The sequence below is a fragment of the Pantherophis guttatus genome, chromosome 2, assembly GCF_059756535.1.
Source record: "Pantherophis guttatus breed Tessera chromosome 2, ASM5975653v1, whole genome shotgun sequence".
Lineage (NCBI taxonomy): Eukaryota > Metazoa > Chordata > Lepidosauria > Squamata > Colubridae > Pantherophis > Pantherophis guttatus.
Window position 1 is genome coordinate 118,063,594 of NC_142064.1, and position 24,617 is coordinate 118,088,210.

Below are 24,617 nucleotides of genomic sequence, written 5' to 3' on the forward strand. Positions count from 1 at the left end.
TACTGTACATTTTCTGTCTCTTTTTTCACATTTTTCTCCATTTCTTTCCCTCAATGAAGTTAATCTGAGCTTCAGCAGAGAGCAACCAAAATAACCAGGGATTTTTTTGGTGGGAGGAAGGCAACTCAGTGGGGGCTCATATATTAAATAATGCATGGCATGGAGAAAGTGGATTGAGAAAACTCTCTTTTTCAAAACATTGGGATGAGGGGGGCATCCTTTGAAGCTGACTGGAAAATATTTTAAGAGATAAAAGGAAACACTTCTTCATGCATGATATAGTTAACCTGGAAAAATTATTACCGTATTTTTTGGACTATAAGACACACCTAAATTTAGAAGTGGAAAACAAAAAAAAAAATTTTTTTTGGCTTCCACACACCTCAGTTTTGGGCCTTTTTTTAGCCCATTTTTGAGACTTTTTTGGCCCGTTTTCAAGGCTTTTTTTGGCCCGTTTTCAAGGCTTTTTTTGGCCTGTTTTCAGGCTTTTTTCGGCCTGTTTTCAAGGCTTTTTTCAGCTCAATTTTTCGGCTTTTTTTGGCCTGTTTTCGAGGCTTTTTTGGGCCTCTTTTTGAGGCTTTTTTGGCCCGTTTTCAAGGCTTTTTTGGGCCCATTTTTCCAAAAAAAAGATTTGGAGTTTAACAGTGTCACTTATTTGTGAGCAGAAATATTTGGTGGGCCACTGTGAGAAAGCACAACTTCTATAAATGAGTGGAACCTCAAATAGTGGAGTGGAGATAACAAAAGGATTATATTAGCAAGTGGACAGAATCTGTATCTACTATACAGAGAAAAGCTTTGGGCATGGTTCTCTATAGAAGAAGTTACTCATGTACAAAGACTACTTAAAACTTATTGAAGTGTGCTCAAATATCATCCTTTTGTATCATTATCAGCAGTTTACCTTAAACATTGAACTTCTTGTTTTCACTTAGAAATTAAAGAGCGCTCAAAATTCCGTCTTTGCAATCATTAGAAGAGAAATCAGAAACACATTCAAATATTGCAGAATGAAAGATATTCTTTTTTAAAACAATTTTTATTAAACAATTTTAAAAAACAAACAAAAAACAAACAAAAACAGATATTTACATCTTCTTTTCAACATCTTCACATCAGTAATCCATATTTATACATTTTCTCCTTTTCTTAATATATCTTTTATACATATATTTCTAGTATATCATATATATATATACCGTTGTTATATATTCTCTTAATCTAAATATTTTATTTATATTTAACATAAACTGGTACCTAATTTCCTTTCCACAATTTATATCTTCCCATTTGTTTCCATATTCCGCTACCTAATTTAACCATTGTTTAGTTTTTGTTTGTGTCCTCCCTTTTTTTCCCTGTTTCTCCTCCAACCATTTATACCATTTCTCCCAGACTAAGTAGTATTCTGTTTCATCTTTTTCTTGTATCTCCTTTGTGAGCTTATCCATTTCCGCACACTCCAAAATTTTTCTAATCACCTTGTCTTCTGATGGTATGTCATTGTTTTTCCAGTTTTGGGCGAAAACTATTCGTGCTGCTGTAATTATGTGAATAATTAAGTATCTTATTTCTTTTTCACATGACCCGGTAATTATTCCCAGTAAGAAAGTTTCTGGCCTCATTTCTATTTGCTGATTTCTTCTATTTGTGTTTTAATTGTTTGCCAAAATTGTTTTGCCTTATGGCAGGACCACCACATGTGATAATAAGTTTCTTTTTGATGTTTACATTTCCAACATAGCGGGGAGGTATTTGGAAACATCTTCGCCAATCTGGCAGGTGGGAGATGCCACCTATAAAACATTTTATACATATTTTCTTTATAGAGTACAGACATTGTTAGTTTGTAATTTATATTCCATAGTTTCTCCCATTTATCTAATTCAATACTGTATCCAAAATGTTTCGCCCAAATTATCATATTTTCTTTAACTGCCTCTTCTTCCAATTTGTATCTTAATAAATAGTTATAGGTTTTTTTTAATCAATTTATCCTCTGTTCCATGAAGAATTTTATCTAATTCATATGTTCCCTTTTGAAATCCAAATTGTGCCAAATCTGTCTTGTATCTAGATTTTATTTGCATATAATGCCGCCAATCAATGGTTGTACCTGATTCTCTAATGAAAGATATTCTTGTTAACCTCAGTTTATTCCAATTAATATACTCCTGTTTCAATCAGGAACAATTTGCCTGTCAAGTAAGTATGTTTAAAATAATTAAGAGAAGAACACAATTTTAAAAGGCAAGCTTTCATAAAACTGCCATGCTGTATGTTTGATCAAATAAATATCTGACTGCTAATCATTTCCCCCGCTTGGGTAGCAATTATGGATGAGCAACATTAACAATCTTAATGAAAACAGCAAATGTTTATTTTTTAGGGATTAGTACCGTCAGATTGACAAACAAGAAGAAGATGCAGAAGGCGTATTAATAAAAGAGCAGAGTGTCTGTGAATTAGATTAGGAATTTTGTTTACAGTGCTAGGACTCATCTTACAAGCCTTTCATAAAAAAGTCTTGTTATCCTAAGCTTTTTTTCCTTATCAGCAGAAATTTGGTGGAAAAGTCAATATTATGATCCAATTATTTAAAAAATGGGAATTTAATATAGTGCATATTACACAGAGATCTACAATTAAATCCTGATTACTCTGTAATCACCCTGTGGCTAAATCTATTCCAGCCATTAAGGCATAGTTGTGAAGTAATAAAGAAATTGCTTTTACAGTTTTACTCCACTATCGCAAATTGAACTCTGATATGTCTTAAACTCTGATTTTAGCTATCGTTTGGAAAGATAAACCACTGTTAATCAGATTCATACAGCAGAATGATCCATAGAAATGTCTATGGAAATTTTCAGTCATTCAGGTCATGGTTGTCCCAAAGGTGCTTTTTCAAAACGCAACAGGACTTTGTTTTTCCCTGAAGAAGCTTCTTGGTTGAGAAGCGAAATGTCTTCAAGGAAAAACAAAGTCCAGTTTTCTTTTGAAAAAGCACCTTTGGGAAGAACCATAGAAACTTCAGATTCATCTTTATAGCTCTACTGCCAGGAAGACATGGGAACATATGGGTATGAGGCTGCTATGGCTTGTTCATGTAATATTGAACAATACTTTACAGGTATAAGACGACTGGGCGTATAAGACGACCCCCGACTTTTCCTGTTAAAATATAGGGTTTGGGCTATACTCGCCGTATAAGACTACCCCTCTTCCAACGCACACCAAATAAAAATTAAAAAATATCAACTGGCTCACCCACAATGTAAAAGCAGGTGTGCTAGACCCAAAATGGCCCCTGCAACAAGCAGGAACCTCACACAGCCACAAAAAGCCCAAAAAAACAACTTTCACACTTTACACACACACAACACAACTGGCTCACCCACAATGTAAAAGCAGCTGTGCTAGACCCAAAATGGCCCTCGAAACAAGCAGGAACCTCACACAGCCACAAAAAGCCCAAAAAAAACAACTTTTACACTTTACAGACACAAAATTCCACATACAGCTTTGTGAGATTTTGTGTGTTTGTGTAGTTAGAGTGAAACACTACAAAAACATACTAAATCTCAGAAAGCTGCACAAATATTATTTTATTTTATTTTTATTTTTATATGAAAGCTAAATTTAAAACTTCCTAAACTTTAAATGGCTAGGTCTAAAAAAGAACAACTAAAAAAACCCCAATTAACTATTTTTTTTAAAGATCCCAAAGGGGAAAAAACTTACCCAATAGAACAGGGGTCTCCAACCTTGGCAACTTTAAGACTTGTAGACTTCAACTCCCAGAATTCCTCAGCCAGCATTGCTTTGCTGGCTGAGGAATTCTGGGAGTTGAAGTCCACAACTCCCTGCCTGCTTGATTGCAGGCAGGGAGTTGCTTGCTGATGGAATGGACTCAGGCAAGCGAAGCAAGGCAAGCAGCTAAGGTAAGCAAACTGGAGGAGGAAAACTTTTTTCCTTCTCCATGGCTCTGGCAATCCCAACTGAGTTGCCTGATTAGCAGATCGTCAGGGCTTGGATCGTCAGAGCCATTTAAGGCTCGTCAGAGCCTTTCGGGCTAGTCTGCCTGGTTACAGGAGAACGACACCCGGCATATAAGACGACCCCCGACTTTTGAGAAGATTTTCATGTGTTAAAAAGTTGTCTTATACGCCGGAAAATACGGTAGTGACTTTCAACTATATTGTAAGAGTCACAGCTTTGGTGGCAGTTTTTCTTGTTTGAACTTTTTTTAAATGAAAACATAAAACAACCCCCCCCCCCCTTTTCTGGTTTTTCACATTTTTGAAGGATAACATGTGAATTAGGTCCTATTTTTCTGACTTTTTAATCTGTATAGTTGGGAAGAATGTCTTCCTCTAATGTGTAACCACCACTTCTTTTAACTCAGTTCCTATATTTTATAAATCTCTCTTCTCTTCTCTTCTCTTCTCTTCTCTTCTCTTCTCTTCTCTTCTCTTCTCTTCTCTTCTCTTCTCTTCTCTCTCCCTCTCCCTCTCTGTCATGATTTTAAAAAAGGAAAAGAAAGAAAAAGTGTTCTACTCTTTATAGTTTTCATATGGACCTGATAATTCACTTAAAAATGAATGGGAGAAGATACCTCCTTTCCCCCCCACCCCTTTCGTCATTGTATTTTGGGCCTGAATGTATTCTATAATGTTGGATACGAAAAAGATAGAATTGTTTCTTTATGACTTCAGTACCATCTTGTGGTATAAAATGTGAAGTGCAGATATTTAAGGAAAAAGGATATCGTTTCGAGAATAAGATTCTTCCCATTCACTAGCAAGGTTTTTCAGTGTTTATTTACTGTACAGATAGTCCTCAACTTATGACCACAGTTGAGCTCAACATTTCTGTAGCTAAGCGATTCATTTGTTAAGTTAATGTTGCCCCATTTTACGACTTTCTTGCCACAGTTGTTAAGTTAATCACTGCAGGTGTTCAGTTAGTAACACGGTTGTTAAATGAATCTGGCTTCCCTATTGACTTTGCTTGTCACAAAAGGTGATCGTATGACCCCAGGACACTGCAACTGTCATAAATATGAGTCAGTTGCCAAGCGTCTGAATTTTGACCACATGATCAAGGGGAAGCTGCAATGGTCATAAGTGTGAAAAATTATCATGTCATTTTTTTCAGTGCCATTGTAACTTCGAATGGTCACTAAGTGAACTCATAAATGAAAGCAAATATATGCGTCCCAGGATAATGTTGTAGGATCCAATCTGGGTTGGACAATGGGACCAGAGGTTTAGTCTTACGAGCTTTCGGACTCAGAAACTGGAACTCATCCTCAGGAAACCTCTCTAGCAGTGTGTGTGCTTTAGGCTACTTCTCTTTACTCAAATATCTTACTGAAAATTGAGGACATTTATCTAAAGTAGTCCCAATTTATAGAGGTATAAGGTTGGATATTAGCTCTTTTACTTTTTAATATGTATTTAAATCCAATAATCTAAGCATTTGCTCTTTCAGCCCTTTGCCCACCTATTTTAGCTGACTGCAACTTAAGCATTACTGTAGGCCAATGAGGTACTTATATGTACTTCACAGTTGGGAATGAGAAAAGGTCTTAGGGCATTCTTTTTATACTTTAGAAAAGCTTCCAATAAATATCAGAAAATCAAAGTTTTAGTATTTGCCCAATATTATCATCAAATTCACCAATGGCAAATGAATGGGATTCAGATTGAACAGATGCACACATATCTTGCAGTGTGGTTCCTTGCTTCTCTATCCTGGAATGTTGATATATTGGTATTTATTTATTTTTATTTACTGGACAGTTGTCACACAACATATCTTTACATTATAATAAGATTGGATTCTGATAATGCTAGAATTGCCCTCAAAGAACAAATTTTATAGATATAGAAAATCCAAAGAAATTTAAGCAAGATACTCTACCAGGGTGGATTTTATTTAAATCAAGTTGATTTAAATCACTAGTAAAAAGGCTTGATTTAAATCAACTCGATTTAAATCATACTTGTCATCTCTGTCCCACAGCGGTTCCTCCTCTGACCCTCTATTGACTCACCGACAGTCCCAATATTGCAGAATATACAGCTTCATGCCTCACAACTAAGCTCCATCTCATGCTGAATAAACTAAATTATTAATGTATCTTAAATAGAAAACTATCTTTAGATATATATTTTACTCCAAAAGCATTTTATTAAAATTAATTTGATAAAAATAAAAAAAAATCCAATTTAAATAAAAAAAATCTGATTTTTTTAATCTGATTTTTTTGATTTTTTTTTAAATCATCAATTTTTATCCACCCTGTGCAGTACTCCAATATTTATCATATTCTTCCAAAGGGGTTTGCTCCAGCCTCCTATTTGTCATCAATTACAATTCTGAAATATCGTAAGGCCTTCAATTAGCCAGCTGCATTCATTGCCCTCAGCAGACCATTTTGGGTATTTTAAGGGTACTCCTATCTTTGGTTACATCCCTGTTGTGATAGCTCAATAGAAACTAAGCCACATGCTACTGTGCTGTTCCTTGTTTAAGGACTCTAGACAGAATTTCATTTATCCAATGTTGAAGAATCTTCTGCACGGGGAATGTGATTTCTACTTAATGTTACTTCTTTCAGACAACAACTCAAAATTATCTTCCCTAGTATCCCTTTTGTGTGCTACCATCTATACAATATTCCACACCATTAATTAAGCTTGGAATTTTATATACTAATATTTTTATTCTGTTTTATTATATCTCTTCTTAATCCATATTAGATCCTATTAAACATATGATTTTCTGTTTTGTGTGGGTATGTAACAGTTCTAGTGTTAGCTATTTTATTGTACCAGAACTGTAATAAACTCATTTGATTTATAATATTGAGCCATAACTGAATCTGTCCTTTATTCAACTTAACTATCCTGAGGTGAGAGGTTACTTTCTAGGTGTAGCTTGATCAGTCATCTCATCCTGTAAAGAGTTAAGGAGGGAGTTAGCAGGCAACATTGCATGTGTATGTGTATTGGAATGGTTGTTAAAATGTAATGTATAGTTTACAAAATTTATAATGGATAATTAAGAAAAACTTATCTACCACTAAGAATTTTAAAGGGCCAGTGCAGTGTATTGTTTAATATATATATATTTAAAAAATATTCATATTAAGCAGGGCGGATTTGATTTAAGTCAAGTCGATTTAAATCATGATTTAAATCATGATTTAAATCACTAGTAAAAAAGGCTTGATTTAAATCAACTCAATTTAAATCATACTTTTTAAAGAGCAACTGTCATCTCTGCCCCGCAGCAGCTCCTCCTCTGACCCACTGTTGACTCACTGACAGTCCCAGTATTGCAGAATATACAGCCTCATGCTACATAACTAAGCTCCATTTCACGCTGAATAAACTAAATTATTAATATATCTTAAATAGAAAACTAACTTTAGATAGATTTTTAGTCCAAAAGCATTTTATTACAATAAATTTTATAAAAATAAAAAAAATCCGATTTAAATTTAAAAAATCTGATTTTTTTTTAAAAAAATCATAAATTTTTATCCACCCTGTACATAAGTGTAGATACAATTATAATTGTTTACTGTGGAAATCATTTATCACCATTTTTTTCTTTGTCATGTTTTTTACTTTTTAAGCACTCTTTGTTATTAATTAAGCAATAAAAATATTTTTTGACAGTTGGTAATAAATTCAGCTACTTATATTTCAACTATTTCAAAAGTTGCTCCAAGAAAAACTGCTTGGGAAAGCTTTTGAGTCACTCCCAATGAACAGCATCATCATTATCATCATCATCATCATCATTATTATTCACATTTATTAGTATACTATATACTAGAATACAACTCTGCTGAATTAATATATAAAGTTATTGTCATTTGTTATGCTTTCTACATTGATATAAATAAATTAATAAATAATTTTCTATAGGTGTTATTAAACTAGCAATCTTTGCAGCTTCTCTCAGTCACATGATTGAATTGCAGTTTGTTTGTTTGTTTGTTTATTCAAATCCTATAGCCACCCATTTTAGTCAATGACTCTGGACGGTTTACAATTCAAAAGTTGCTAAATTAGGAGAAACTGTATCTCTAAATCAACAAAGGTAGAATAACTTTCTCAAATTCAAGCATTTTCTCATTTTTGTTTTCTGAGGAACAAAACTCTTTGGGGCAGCATAAAATCATACTGCTTTTTAGATTTTGTTCATTGCCACCCCTTTGAATCTGAATTCTGCCAAAGACTTTATAAAAAACTTATTTTTAAACAAATGGCTGTTGTTCCTGAAACAATTTTCAACATACTCAGATTTTCCCATCAGCTTCCATTAAGAATTTAGACTCATAGACCTGAAATCTTTGACGTAATTAAACAAAATGGCTTTCACATTTGATGGAATCTGAAGAATGAGACTGTAATCCAGCCAAACAAGAAGCTGCTAACTGTTAAGAGTTATATATGTGAAAGAAAGACAAAGCGTACATGACTAAATAAATAGCCTGGACTACGCTAACGCTCTCTACATGGGGCTCCCCTTGAGGAGCACCCGGAGACTCCAACTGGTCCAGAATGCGGCCGTGCCGGTGATCACGGGAGTGACATGGCGCTCCCATATAACACCTCTCCTGCGCAAGCTGCATTGGCTCCTGGTGGTCTTCCGGGTGCGCTTCAAGGTGTGTTGGTTCTCACCTTTAAAGCACTCCATGGCTTAGGGCCAGGGTATTTACGAGACCTCCTGCTGCTACCAATAACCTCCCACCAGCCAATATGCTCTCACAGAGAGGGCCGCCTCAGGGTGCCGTCGGTCAAGCAATGTTGGCTGGCGGCCCCCAGGGGGAGAGCCTTCTCTGTGGGAGCACCCGCCCTCTGGAACAAGCTACCTCCCGGAATACGGCTGATTCCGGAACTCCGCACTTTCCGTAAAGCCCTGAAGACGTTTTTATTTCAGCAAGCCGGCCTGGCCTGAATAGGTTTTATGGGTTAGTTTTTAATTGTATTGCTAGGGGTTTTAAATTGGGGCGGCCGTTTAATTTAATTTATTTTTAATTATTTTAACTTTTATATTGTATGTTATTTTAATTCTCGGCTGTTCACCGCCCTGAGTCCCTTCGGGGAGAAGGGCGGAATATAAATTTAATAATAATAATAATAAAAAAATACATGTCACATCAAGGAGTTAGTAATTTCTCCCAAAAAGTTTATATTCTTGTTTGCATAAGGGTTTTTGTTGTTTTTGCGTTATTTTCCATCATTTATCAAAGGCAGGCCTCTTTTGTTAATACTGTAAAGACCTGGCATACTCCACACCTGATGCACACATTTTCTTTTAAGTAAAAAAATGTAAGCACTTTGGAAGATACCATTACCGTAACTCAGGGAGAAATTCAAGGAAGTTAATCCAAAATCCTCTAGTTATGTGACTAGCCAAATTCCTTTAAAGCACCTATACATGGTGAAATAATGAGATGGGAAGAAGAAAAGTTGTATTTCAATTGATGTTGGGATGCCAGGATAAACATTGGTTTGGGATAGCAAGTGTGGCTGAGTATGGCTTTGTTTTACATTTTATATGTATTTTTTATGTTTTATTTCTTCTTAAGACATCTGCCAGCAGAAAGGTCAGTAGTTTCCAATCCAAATTGTGCTTCATGTCAAACAATTGCTACAATGGAACTTCAAATTATTTGAAAAGCCATGGTTAATTAAAGTCCTTGTCCAATTAACAATGAGCGGTTTAATTACCATTCATCTACAGTTAAGATAAATTCTTAACACTTGGTAAAGTATTTCTTCATGTATAATACAGGAAGTCATAATAATTCATCATGGCCATGTGATTAGGATCTAGATGCTTGGCAATCTGTTCGTACTTAGACTGGTTTCAAAGTGCCCTACAATCATATAATTATTAAAAATTGGAATATTTGATATTGCCCAAGCAATAGTTTCAGATTAAAAAAAAAATTGATAAGTGTCTTACAACCTAAAACTTATAAATAAAATCTCTATAGTCTATTGGACCAATTAAAAGATAGTTTAAAACAGATTGGCTTTCTGTGCTGGAGACATTAATAAATTTTAAGAATTTGTAATATACGTTACAGCTGTGTCTACTTATAATTCCTATTGGATGGATCAGAATTGGATTATCATTATGGTGAATTGGGCTATTGGAAGGCAGTTAAGGGTGAAAGATACTAATATTTTATTCAGCTATATCTGGATTTTTTAAATGTATAAAGAACATTGGATATATCAAGCTTGGATTGTTGCAAAAAGATAATAGAATCATAAAGCTGGGAGGGACCAAAGGTCCAAACTTTTAAGTCCAAAATGTTGCAGTGTGCTGGAAAACCATTTAAACCATATATGAGAGGAGGTTATCTAATCTCTTCTTAAAAGACTAGAGACAGAAAGCTCTTCATAGTAGTCCATAAATGCTCATGAAAGAATACATGCTGGTCTAGAGCAGGGATCCCCCAATCCCGGTATATCGACCACCACTAATCTGCAGCATGCCAGAAACCAGTCGGCACAAACAAGCGAAGCCCCACCTGCGGGATGCAGGCAGCACACAAAACCATGCCCTCTCTGGTGTGCAGAAAAACCTCTCTCCAGAGAACTGGTCCCTGGTGTCCAAAAAGTTGAGGTACCAGGTTAGAAAGCTGGAATGTATGAGTTCTAGTTTTGCCTCATCCATGAAAGCCAGCTCAATAAACGGGCCAATCAGCGGTGAAATCCAGCCGGGACTATCCGGCTCACATGAACTGGTAGTGCCGGCAGCGGGAGGCTCCGCCCACCTGCCGGGACATCATTACGTCCTGTTTTTGTCACTCTGTGCATGTGCAGAAGAGGCACACACACATGTAGCGCCTCTTTTGTAGTGTGTGCATGCTCTCGTACGTTCCTGAACCAGTAGTGAAGGTAAGTAGATTTCACTGCTGGGGCCTATCATTTTCTCCACCCAACTCACCTCATAGGGTTGTTGTGGGGAAAATAGGAGAAGGAAGATGTGTTGCATATGTTTTGCCACCTTATTTATAAAAATAATGCAGGTGGGATATTAAACATTAAGAATGCTTATTAGGTTGGCTTAACAAAATTTGTCAACTTGCAGCTCTTGAACTGAAGAAGAAACAAGATCGGCAATATTCTGCATAATTTGCTTATATTGCTGTTTAGTTAATATACATTACAAACCCAATAACACAGTTGTTTTAAAAATGTTAATAAATAGGTTACTCTACATTGTCAAAAAGCATCTTGAAATAAAGCAGTGGCTGCATAGTTTTTGTCCTTGTAATCATCAGGAATTGAGGTCAGCTTCATCATTACCAGACTAGGAACATAATGATTTCCAGAATTATATCACATTTCCTATCATCCTACATTGGAGAAAGCTGATATAATGTATTATTTTCTTTTTCATTACAAACTGTAATGGCAATAAATAGTATCTGTGCCACAGCTGGAAGACAGAACGTTGAGAAATATCACGAATCTATATTCAATAAAAACTGAGTAACGTGTGCTTTGAGAGCCGGTTTGGTGTAGTGGTTAAGGCATCAGATTAAAAACCAGGAGGCTGTGTGTTCCTAAAGCTAGCTAAGTGACCTTGGGCTAGTCACACACTCAGCTCTAGGAAGGAGGCAAGGGCAAATCACTTCTAAAAAAAAATTGCCAACAAAACTGCGTGGACAAGTCCAGGCAGTCTCCGAGCATCAGACATAATTGAATGGAAGTGAAAAAAGTGTATTTTTATATAGAATCTAAAAACTGACTGGGTTATGTGTTGTGATATTGCTGCATATGAAATTAGCAAGAACTCCTGCTTTTTCATACCAGACAAAAATAGTAATTTCTGGCTTCCTCTGTTTAATTAAACCAGCTGTAGAATTATAAAACCTGTCTGTGAGTTGGAGCTCTTCAGGGAAGATATTTCTGGAATACGCACATAGAAAAATATAGTTATGTTCGTATGTGACCTCTGAGAGATGTTTAACTAACAAAAAGAGCACCACAGATCATTGTAGTCCTACATAGATATACCTATGGCACCACTGAATCAAATGTATTCCTCTGCTATCTCCAAAAGTATGCAACACGCTTGTTTTTTTAATTCTGCCCAGCCCAATAAAGTATTGGAAAAAATTATTACCTATGGATAGATCCTCAGAAACTTAATGGAATGGGACCAAATTTATATGAGAGGAGAAGTCTACAAAATAAAATACAAACATTTCAAGTGACCATCTGAAGTCAGAGACTGTAGACAAGAAAATCCAGAAAAGTTCTTCTATTGCATCCTTGTGTCAAAGAGAGATAGGCAACTGCTGCATTCAAACCCCTTCCACCTTTTTGTCACGTGGCTCAAAACAGCTATCATTTAAGGGGTTGGAAAGAATTTCAAAAGTCACACATTGCTTTTCCTTCTTCCTATTGAAATCGTCCCAAAATAAAGTTCGAAAGGTATACTATATATGTATGTTAAAGAGAGTTTATGAATGTGACTTTGTGAGTTCTTATTCCACCTATCTATCCTGATAATATATTGTACGATATGCTACACATTCAAGATCTTTTTTTTCTCTCTCTATTGCAGGGAAGAAAAATCTGAGGACCAAGATTTACAGGGTCTAAAGGACAAATCCTCCAAATCTAAAAAAGTGAAGAAAGAGCGGAAAGAAGAAAAGCAACATGAGCATGCTCAGCCCTCTGTGGAGCCAGCTGAGGCAGGCAAGGCAGAAATGTCGGAAGGAGCTGGAACTGCTCCAGCTGTACCTGAAGCCTCTGCATCTCCAAAACAACGCCGTTCTGTCATCCGAGATCGTGGTCCCATGTATGATGATCCCACTTTGCCTGAGGGCTGGACTCGCAAACTCAAGCAGAGAAAATCTGGGCGCTCGGCGGGGAAGTATGATGTCTATCTTATCAAGTGAGTGACAGTGGCCCTTGCTTACTACATTCTGGTCTAAGAGCTTATTTGGATCAGGATTCAGCAGTGGAGTATATGAGGGAGAACATATTTGAGTATGTTCTATGTTCTTGTGTAATTATAACCAGCCTTTGAATTTTGTGGGATTTAGGAGATCATAGCTCTCACTGATTTTCTGCATGTTAAGGTCTAATCTATGCTCTTTTTATTTTATCATTATATTGACATTAATTATCCTATTTATTTTTATTTATATATTGTACTGTATATGTTTTTTTGTGCACAATTTCACTCTAATTTTTAGACCTCTCTTTGATTTCAGACAGCAGGCCTTATGCTATTTTCTGAAAATAGAACAACAATACACTAGGCCAGTGATGGCTAACCTTTTTGCCATCGTGTGCCAGGAGCGGGGTGGGTGGGTGTGCCCACACCCATAATTCTATGTGCCGTGCCCCCTCGCATGTGCGTGCGACCCCCCTGCCCCCCCACTCCTGGCGGGGGGGTGAAAACGGCCTTCCCCCACCACCGCTCCCGGAGGCCCTCTGGAGGCCAAAAACAGCCCATTTGCCAGCTTCCGGTCCCACTGGAAGTTGGCAAATGGGCTGTTTCTAGCCTCTGGAGGGCCTCCGGGGGGGGGGGAGGCCATTTTCGCCCTCCCCAGACTCCTAGAAAGGCTCTGGAGGCTGGGGACAGCAAAAAACGGGACTTCTGGTCCCAGCGGAAGTTGGCAAATGGCCCATTTCCCATATATATATATATATATATATATATATATATATATGTATGTATGTATGTATGTATGTATGTATGTATGTATGTATATATATAGTTATGCTTCCAGAGGGGAAAAATGCCTCAATAGTGCTAAATATTTATACTTCACCACAGTCAGGAAAGGGTAAATATATTATTCTACTTCTCTTTTGCTGCGTGGACTTAGAGCTTTGTCTCCCTAACTAGAGATTATTACAGGAACTTTTAAAAAAAAAACACTTTACTTTTAATAATGAAACTAAATAAAACCAGTGTTGAAGGAATTTCTTCATACAGAACAAGGATAACAAAATGTTATTATTTAGCAAGGGCTCTATCAACCTCATCCTATCTGAATTTTCATACTGTGCATGGGAGCATGTAGGTGAAGGGAATTTACCTGTGATGACATACATGTCAATACATATATTAACACATTATAAATTCAGGGACTCGATAATGCTGTTTTTCGCCAAGATCACATGACAAGAACCTGCTTCTTTTTCCTCTATATTTTTTTCTGAAAACATAAGATAGATTTTGTGTATCTTTTTCTTTGTAACATCACTGATCAGTCTCTGAGGAAAATGATGCTATTTTAGATATAGGACTAGGAACCAAGAATACAGGAAATCCTCGATTTAATGGAGCCTATCTATCACAGTTGTAAGTTGTAATTGTCGTAAAATTGGTTGGCCACATGACCAGCCCAATTTTATGACCAATCATTAAGCAGCTGCTGAGGTGGTTAAGCAAGCCACTGGTTCACAATGGACTCAGTTTTACTGAAAATTGGAAGTAAATGATGATTTTGGATAAAACTGTCATAAAATGAAGTTAAGCACTTCACGTGTCTGTAAATATGGCCTTTTTGCTGAGCGGCCAAGGTTCAGTCATGTGACTCTTGTAACTTCAAATTTGGGTTGGGTTGTTAACTAGCCCCCACCCCATTGGAATGTTGAATGGTCACTAAACAAGAAGTTGTAAGTCAAGGACTACTTGTACTTCTAGGCAAAACTTTGATAATGTGTTCACATTGTTTTTTTCACAGAAATTTACAGGGAAGCTCAGATATTAAGATGCCTTTCATTTGCTCTTTGTAACTCATTTTCCCATTAAAAAGAAAAGGCAGAACAGTGGCATAATGTCTTCTGAGTGCTAGCTCTAGGAGCCATCTTTCAAAGCTCTTATGATTAAAAATATTAGGGGGAATCCGAATTAGCAATTTATTAATTGCTCTCCGTTATGTTTCTATTAGCTGTCACACCAGAGCAAAATCTTAAAACCTCCCCTTATTGGTGGTTATTTGCAATGTGATGTTTGATGCATAGAGTATATTGTAGATTACAGAATCATTGCACAGAACTCTTTCAACTTCTTCCAAGATGAGGGTTTTTTTAAAAAAATGTGATAATCTATCTTGTGTATCTCTGGTGAATTACCACTAATTTTCTCTCCTGCCCCCCTCCCCCTCCTTGTTCTTTCTCATATTTCTGGTTCCAAAACTGCAGCCCCCAAGGCAAAGCCTTTCGTTCTAAAGTTGAGCTCATCGCCTACTTTGAGAAGGTGGGAGACACTTCGCTGGATCCTAATGATTTTGATTTCACGGTGACTGGACGTGGGAGCCCCTCACGACGAGAACAGAAGCCTCCTAAGAAAACTAAAGCCCCTAAATCTCCTGGTACAGGCCGTGGACGGGGTCGACCTAAAGGTAGCGGCTCTACGAAACCTAGAGGAACTGCTTCAGAAGGTGTACAGGTGAAAAGAGTAATTGAGAAGAGTTCGGGAAAGCTGCTAGTCAAGATGCCTTTGCAGTCATCTTCGATGGGAGCAAAGGCAGAAGGAACAGGTGGGGCTACCACCTCAGCACAGGTCATGGTTATCAAGCGTCCTGGACGTAAACGGAAACCTGAATCGGATCCCCAGGCTGTACCTAAGAAACGGGGACGAAAGCCAGGCAGCAGTGCAGTAGCAGCTATTGCCGAAGCTAAAAAGAAAACAATCAAGGAGCCAGTTATCCAGGCAGTCCGGGAGACAGTATTGCCTATCAAGAAACGTAAGACACGTGAGGCTGTCAGTATAGAGATCACCAAGCCAACTCCTCCTCCTCCAAGCAACACAGGGGAATGGAGTTCCAAAGGACAGCGAATGGCTGCCAAGAGCCCAGGGCGCCGCAGCAAAGAAAGCAGCCCTAAAGGGCGGGGTGGCAATGCCGTGTCAACCCCCGCCCCTTCCTCTTCTCCTGGCAAGAAGGATCAGCACCTCCCTCCCCATCAGCCATCTTTGGAGCCCCAGGGCACCTCCCCTGCTCAGTCCCCTGAAAGCCCTAAGGACAGCAAGAGCCTTCCAGTTGAGCCCCAGGACTTGAGCAGCAAGAGCTATAAAGAGGAGAGGGCTCCAGAAAGTGATGGCTGTCCTAAAGAGCCACCTAAGACTCAATCTGGTGGCACAGCTGTGTCCTACAAACATGAGCGCAAAGATACTGTGTCGTCCTCCACGGCCTTGTCCCGGCCTACAAACAGGGACGAGGCCGTGGACACCAGGACACCTGTGTCAGAGCGGGTCAGCTGACTTTGCGGGGGGTGAATGAGCAAGTGAGCGCCAGAGGTAACAAAGAGAGGAACAGGCACTCTCAGCCCCACACACCCAAATGAGACTCCAGGCAGCTGCCGGGTAGAATTCTCTTTTCCCACAATGCCCTGGCTTTCAATCAATCAGCTTACCCCCAAACTATCCCTCTGTGTCCCTCATTCCCCCCATTTTTAATACAGACAAGCACAGTGTGGGGTACAGAAACATGCCTCCCAGGGCTGGAAGCCACTTTGCACTTTTTCTACAGAACTGGGGCCCACTCTTCCCTCTCCCCATCTGCCTGGCTCCTTCTGCCATGCTTTGCTGAGAATACTACTGACAAGGCAAGCTGTTTGGCGGGGGAGAAATAGCTTCAAACTCTGGCTTGTTGCCCTGATCCTGTTTGCCCTCCATATTATAGAGGCCCCATCAACAGATCAGGTGGAGAGGGGCCCATGTGTGTATTCCACTCCACCTCCCTAGTGCCATGTAATGTAGTTGTCCAGTCTTAGTTGGAGTTCTGTAGTTTTCAGTAGGGTGTGTGCACATGTGTACACATGAAAGAGAGAGAGAGAGAGAAATAGGGTTGTGGTATATTGGGGAACTAATATCCCTCATCTGCCATTTAGGCCAGCAATTAGGAAGAATAACCTCTCCCCCCCTCCCCCCAAGAATAGCTCTGCTGCTAAGAGACCACTGGGATACTAGGTGCAGCTTTGTATTAATGTCCTCCTTTCCTGTGTCAATCCTGAGAGGAGAGGCCTTTGATTTTGTTGAAACAATCTGAGTGTGCTGAATGGCATGTGTGTGTGAGCTTGTCACATGCTAAGCGTTAAAAAGAGAAGTTCTTCCAGTTACTGTCAATGATGTTAGCTTAGGAAACTGTTTGCACTAATGGAGGCCTTTGTCCATTTGTTGGGGGGGGATGCAGTGGTGCGAAGGATGTACAGTGTGTGCCTGTGTGTATCAAATGGGGCATTGGACTGAACACTGGCTCACCTCTCCACCTTACTTTTTGTTCAGGAAAGTAGCCCAATGTGTGTAAAACTACCTGTAATTCTTTGTGGGATTGGTACATGGTAATGGCTGAATTGAGAAGCCTAGTTGCTTCAAATAATTTCCCTACAGTTGGCAACCAAGCTCTTCCAAGGCTGTTGAGCACATATCGCCTCTCTCCGCAGGAAAGCAGGGCTCAGCAGAAGTGTAGCGTTTTATTGTGTATGTCTGCAATTAAGGTCTATTTTTTCCTTCCTAATAGCAGAAAACAGCACTCAGTGGGAGAAGGGGCAGGACATTGGCCATGCTAGTCCGCTTATTTTTATTTAAGTGAATATGTAGCAGAGGTAATCTAGTGTCTCTCCCTACCTTTCCTGAACTGTAGCAAAGAAGAAGAAAGAAAGAAAGAAAGAATGTCTGGGTCTCAGTCAAAGTCTAGGCAGAAAGTAGCTATCTTAAATATCTTTTTTTCCTCCAGTGGTGTGAAATGATAAAACAAGCCCCATCTTGTTTCATTAAAGTCTTTGAGGACCCTAATAGACATACATCCTGATATCTATGATAATTTTTTTTCATCAAAAAGTTTGCACTCTAAAAGTGAGAAAGTATTCAGAGCAGTAGCTTTTTAAATATGTGCCCTCTGACCCTTGTTAGTTGTTACTGGGAGAAAAATAGAGATTCCTATAATGGCATTTGTTTTCCTCTTTCAAGTATAGCAGTTTGCTTGCGGGAAGGGCAAAATTTACAACAGGAAAATTATTTTGAGAGGGAGGAATATTACATATTTTTCTTAGCAAAATTGGAGTTCCTGCAATTACATATGTACATACATACATACATAGGCTCTCAGGAGTCATGTCTGTTTGAGACCTTGGAGAGCCTCGTTAGCATAGACAATGACTTTTCTCTGTTCTTGCCTATGTACCAGACATTGGAATAAAAATTCTTTGTGCATAAGCAGCCAAAGTGAAGTTATTAGCCTTAGAATATGTTCTGTTCACAAGAAAAATATTTAGTTTTATTTGTGGGAAGACTGATGAGATTTAGCCCTGCAGCAACACGGATTTATTTTTTTTCTTACCTTCTTTAGCATAATCAGAACCGAAATTTTGATATATTTTTTCTTCTCCTTGATTTGCAATAAGGTTGGGGCTGGCTTCTCTTCTTTCTTTATTGAGAATAAAAACCAAGCCTCTTTCTTAATCATTAGAATTTGGGCTACAATCTGTGGCTAAATGATGAATTCCCTTTCTACCCGAAAGCATAAACTATCTGAAACTAGCTCATTATTTATTGGAATGATGTCTCTGTGCTGAGAAGTACATATGGAAACCTGATAGAAAATGTAAAGAAGCACGCACAAGGGAAAAAAGGAAATTACTTTGCAACAATTTAAACTCTTTAAGGGCTTTTCCTCAATATTAAAAAAGGCACAAATTTATTTTGGCAGGGGAGGGGGGTCTCCCATCTACAGTTTTCCAAACCACAGTAAATATCCTACTCTGTGGAAAAGAGATGGGAAAAATGCAGTACGCTTTGGGGATGCATTTGAGAATTTCTAAGGCTTTGCACTTGACTGAGAAATCTAGAGTGAATTATTGTCCCTCTTGCTCAAGCTTCTAAGTTTGCAGAGACAACCTATCATGTATTAATTTTTCTAAGTTATGAGATTGTTTTGGTAAATGAAATAGAACCTTACATTTCATTCCACTTTGGGGTCACTTCTGATGGGACTTCTTGTAAAAATAGTAAACATATACAGACATATGTCAAAGTTGAAAGTGTGACAGATAACAATTTGACATGGGTGAGTTTTGCAGAGCACTTATCCTTGGAAGTCGAAGTTTAGATACACATCACGAACGTTTCCACAGAAGAATATCATGGTAAAACAGCTCCTTAGCCTGTCCAACTTGAAACATACAGCCACATCAAGATTAAACAATAGTGATAGCAATCTTTCCAATTGGAATATTGGGGTTTTTTAAAAAAATATCAGTTTGGGTTATAACTGAACCCTAAACTGGATGTAGTAGTCACCAACCTGTTTATAGTTTTTTAAAAAATCATGTGAAGAGGATAGATTAAATACTATTTCCTGCAGTTTATTCCTACAGCCTGATATATATAGGTGTTTGCAGGATGAAAAGCATACTCAAGCTGGGCTTAGAGTGCCACTGTTACAATGCAAGCTACACCCCTTTCATATGTGCAATATCACAATACTTGTACATGAGTGGAGCTTGTGTTACAATGTGTAACAATGCCTTCATCTTTTGTTCCCCCAATAGCTGACTGGTTACCTGCTGACACAAACATTTTCATTCATACACACATTCTTCTCAGAAGAATTCTAATAAGAGGAATTAGGTTGGACAGGAAAAAATCCTTCGGGAGAGGATGATGGAGGAAATAGCAGACATGGAGACCGTTGCTTTATGTAGCTGCCTGCACTTATGCCCTAAAACATGGGAACCACATTTCCAGTTCAGACATTAGAACAAGCTTATGGCTAAGCAAGCGTGTTGTGTCAGTTTAGTCCTGTCCCTATAATATAGGGTATTGCTGCATTCCAATGTCTTTTTAGGATTCATAATACTGTAGTGTATAGCTGAGACTACAAATGGGGCTGTAGCTCTGCAGGAAGTATGCTCAGCATTTGAAGTTTTTAGCATTTGAACCTTCTGAACTTAACATATACCCATAGACAGATGATCTTTAGTTTACTGTTGAGAGTATCGAAAGCCTTGTGCCTTCCTACTTATTTGGCAAAGATCATTTAAAATTGTAGCTTTTGCTACCATAAGAGGCGCTCTGGCACTCCCCTAGCCATGTACCTTTCAAAAGATATAGGTGACTGCTTTATATAAAAAGGTGGCAGCCCTTTGCCATGTTCTTTCCCAGCTGTTTCTTGATGCCCATTGTTGAGGCAGATAGTTGCCCTCATGATGGAAATACCTCCCCCTCTCTTTAAAAAAAAAACATTTTCATGGGGGAGAATAATGCACTTTAAAGCCAAGAGAGAAGAATGTTCTTTCTTGCTTTCTTCCAATTTGGGTGGACAGTAGAGCCACAAGCCCATTGAGATCACATGGTTTTAACAATGTCTTGCAAATAGTTTAAGAATGGGTTAAATTTAATATGGGGTCAGATGGGGATATTAGAAGCTTCAAACATTAAGATTTTGGGGTACCTTTAATTAAGCATACCTATGAACATGTATGGAATTTGAAACATAAATCCAAATTAGAATACCAGTACCCATATATCAGCTAAGATCATATTGTACTTAGTCTACTCTATCGTTACCTGGATTTGAAAAACTTGTAAAATGACAGGGTTTTTTTAAAAATCTCATGTGTCTTGACATTCCAAACAAGTCAAAAGGTGACACTTTTACACTATTTCCCTTCCTTGAGTTGTGATGTAGGGTGGGAACTTGAAGGTTCATTTTGTCAGTAAGAGCCAAACTAGATCCTTATAGGCAGACCAGGATTGCTGCTTGATTGCTACAAAGTGATTGTAAGAGAGGCAGTTTTGCACCAGAGAAGCAGCAGGCAAGCAAAAAGTTTTAATTCTGCTTGCTTTTTTTCTGACTCCCTGCCTTCCTCCCAGCACATGAACATTTCTTTGCTGCATATGGCATTCGTCTTGCTCCGCTTTGCAGCTGATTACAGACCTGGGTCTTCCACCAAAATCTAGTTCAACCCAAAGAAAGGATTGAGAAAGTAGAGCAGGAGTAGAAGTCTGGCCTCTTCCCACCATTCCTTCTAAAGATGCTGTTGGAACTAGCTGCTTTTCCAGAGTGCATTACATCAGTAGTAGCTTCACTGGCAAACTGCTTATTTACAGGGATACAAAGTGACTATCTTTGCTCCTAGCTCTACCCACTTCCACCCAGCTCATCCTGAAGACACATGTGGATAGTGCCTGGAGTTTGAGAGACTGTGCAAGAGGGATTTACCTTGTTAGCATTGTGAACCACCTGATGTTTCTGTGTCAAGTGAAAATAAACTTCTTGTCAGTTTCAATTATTATCCAATAATGTGTAGAGTTTAACGTTAGATCTAAATCTTTTTTGTTTGGGATTTAATTTCTGTTTTGTGTGTGTGTGTGGTGTTTTTTTTTAAGGCACCAAGTAGACACAGAAAAAAATTGTCTAATTTTATATATCTGTATATTGCATTATAAATGAGGGGTAGCTTTTTTTCTGCTTATTGCACCACTACCAAATAAGGATAACAGACTGACAAGCAAGGAATGGTATGGTATGGTCTGTTGAGAAATTATTACATGTTGTTTTCTTTACTATTACTCCTAATCTTCAGTATCATAGCAAGGAAAAAGAAAACATCCTTCACAATTGTCTGCCAGTAAATGCCAGAACAGAAGATACATTCAGTTGGGCTGGTCTCACACTTTTGGAAGGGGATTTTCTTTTCTTTTCTTCTTTTCTTTTTGCTCAATGGGTTTGAAAAATAACAGGATGGTCACATATAGTCAACATTTTATTTTTTTGCACTCAAATCTACTTATGGGGAAGGGCATTGACTTGGGTCTAGGAAGATAAAATGAAGAAAATGTGGAGTATTTGGTCTGTATTGTGACTTACCTCTCTAAAAATATTTTCAGTTTAACTAGAGCCTAACTAATGTTATTGGCATGACTTAGCTCTATTGGTTATGGCTACTTCAATTAGTCTGTAGTGTAATTTTTGGAAAACTGCTATTGGTCCTAAACAGAACTTCTTAGTGCTCTTCCTCATTTTCTTCATAGCAAAGTTCTTACCTGGCTTCTCATCCTCCCACTTCTACTGTTTTTAAAGCTAATATTTCTCCTACTACTCCATTTTGTGCATTGCATGCCATCTGGCATAAATTGGAAGCACTCCACGATAGCATGTTCCCTTGTTTAGCTGATAACCTGCCCCTTATCTTTACTTCTCTCGCCTCTCTTCCCTGCATGTTTAGCAAAAAAATCTAGGTCTGATTTCCAAAGACATCATGTCTGGATTTGATATTCTACCTTCATGGGTCAGTGTCACACTGCATCCAGATGTGGATCCCAGAAAGGAAAAAAGTGTGAACAAAAAAGGGACATGTCAAATATTTGGGTGGCAGAAGTATTGAATTTGACTCGCACTACTTTTTCCTACTGATCAAACATGTTTCACAGTATTTTTCAGAGAGAATGAATTATCAAGTTTTTCAAATTGGACTTTGCCCTTTCTCCTCTTAGTGTTGCTTATGCTTGCATGAGTGATTGCTGAGATGTTCAGTTTGTGTCACCCTTAATAATTTTGTATTAAAACTTTCATTTTGTTGACATCTTTGACATTACAGCTCAAGTAACATTCACCAAATCAAAGGCTGATGTGTTTGGAAGCAGATCGTTAAGCATAAAAATAGCTTGCTAGCATTTTACTAACACAGTTCTCATCATATCCCAAAAGGCACCGTTAGAAAGAGGACCAAATATGACAGTTTCCTGTCTGCCAGTTTTCACTTGCAAGTTGTGGAAATCAGCAATATCCGCTCAAGAGTAGCAGCTTAAAATTGCCGTTCTTCCAAAAGCAAAAACAGAGCATAGATTACACTTCTCTGAGGGACAGTGTTACTATATTCTTCCTAACAGGTTGGGGAAGAACATTTCTCAATCCATAAATTGACATACATAAAATTTTCTTCCAGTTATGGTTTTCCTTCTTCAAGCCATGTAGATGAGCAGTACTTACTGTGGTTGTGTTATCTCTGCATGAAGTGGCAGAAGAGTTGGACATTGATCAATTGATTTTCTTTATGAGTGCAAAAAAAAAAAAAAAAGGTTTTCCTCCCTTTATTGTACAGGCAGAGGGATGGTGGGAAATCCTTTCTCCTGCTTCCATAAATCAACATGCCGCTAAGAACAAACCAACTTCCTTCTGCTTCACAATTCAGTAGTGATCACTATAAGACCAAATATTACAAGGACTGTTATTAAATGTATGCTGAGTGCTTGCTACCTTGTACAGCTCTTAATCCTCACATAGCCAACTAACTCTCTACCCAGTGACATTTCTTTAAAAAAAATAAAATCTAGAGACACAGAATTTGGGGTTGGGGTGGGAGTTGTTTTTTATTTTCTTTTAAATAGTGTTTTTTTCTTCTGAGAGGGGGGATGTAACAGAAAAGGACTGTGGTATTTGAGACTCGTCGTGTGTAGGGTTTTATCTCCCCACCCTGAAAAAAGGAATGTCAATGAAAACCTTTTGTGTGTGTGTGTGTGTGTGTTTATTTTAATGGTCCACGAGTATGTATCGTGAACATTTCTGTAAAGTAATTGTTCCAGGCACAAATGCTTCAAATGTGAGTGTCAAATATATGTATATATTTTAAAAGGGAGGAAAGATATATGCTTTTATTTTTGTCTTACCATTGGCAGTAGGGAGAAGGGGGTAGTTTAGGCAATTTTTTTAACAACTTCCCAGGGTATTTTGTATGCTTCAATTTCTAATAATCTATTACCAGAAGTCAGTGTATCAAAGAAATTAGAATATGCTTAGACTCCTTCATTGAAACATTCATTTGGCAGGAATGCAATAGTAAAAACATAAAACAAAACCCAGGAGGAACTTCATAAAAGTTTCATTTTTAATAATCCACCACCAGAAGGCAATATAGGAAAAAAAGGAAAGTGGTTCTGTAGATCATTGAACACCCATTAAGGGGAGAAGAATAAAGTAGCAAATCAGGATCTAGCATCATAGGTGTTTTAAAGAAGAATGCATTGAAACTCCAAAAATCATAATTAGCACTCTATTAGTTGGGGTCTACGTTGGATTGCCCCACTAATATTTTTAATGCTGAAAAATCACAGTTGATCCATATTAATTATCCTTCCATGCTAAATCTCTAATTTTAGGAAAATAAATATTAAGAAACTTTCCACTGAGGTTAAGTAGAGCTTCCTTGGCTCTTTTGAAGAATTTTAAAAATATATACTTTATTGTGTACCCCCACCCATATTTCCTAACCACACTTTGCATTTGTTTGATGCATTTTTGGGACAATTACTTTTAAGAATTCTGAGTAGATTGTTTAATAAAACTTAAAAATTGATTGCTCTTTTTGTAGGTTTTGTCTACAGCCAAAAAAAAAAAAAAAGACTGAAAGCACTGACTATATTTAAAAAAAAGAAGAAAAAAGAAATTTAATAAAGGAAAATTTGTATAATTTCAGTAAGAAAATAACAAAATCCGTCTGAATGTACATGTATATGTTTAAAAGAAATCCACCAAAATCCTTCCCTACCCTTGTATCCTATTTATTATATAAAACGTTTGCCTTATAAATTTACAAGAAAAA

At 37.7% G+C, this 24,617-nt stretch overlaps 1 protein-coding gene across 2 annotated transcripts in view; it reads left to right on the forward strand.

Moving 5' to 3' along the window:
- MECP2 (methyl-CpG binding protein 2) overlaps window positions 1-24,617 on the forward strand; it is a 120,897-nt gene extending 96,280 nt beyond the window's left edge. For both annotated transcript variants that reach the window (XM_034434238.3, XM_060683436.2), the window contains exons 2-3: window positions 12,619-12,951; window positions 15,219-24,617. In XM_034434238.3, the coding sequence (XP_034290129.2) occupies window positions 12,619-12,951; window positions 15,219-16,278 (1,393 nt within the window). In that variant the 3' untranslated portion in view covers window positions 16,279-24,617. The remainder of the gene's footprint in view (window positions 1-12,618; window positions 12,952-15,218) is intronic.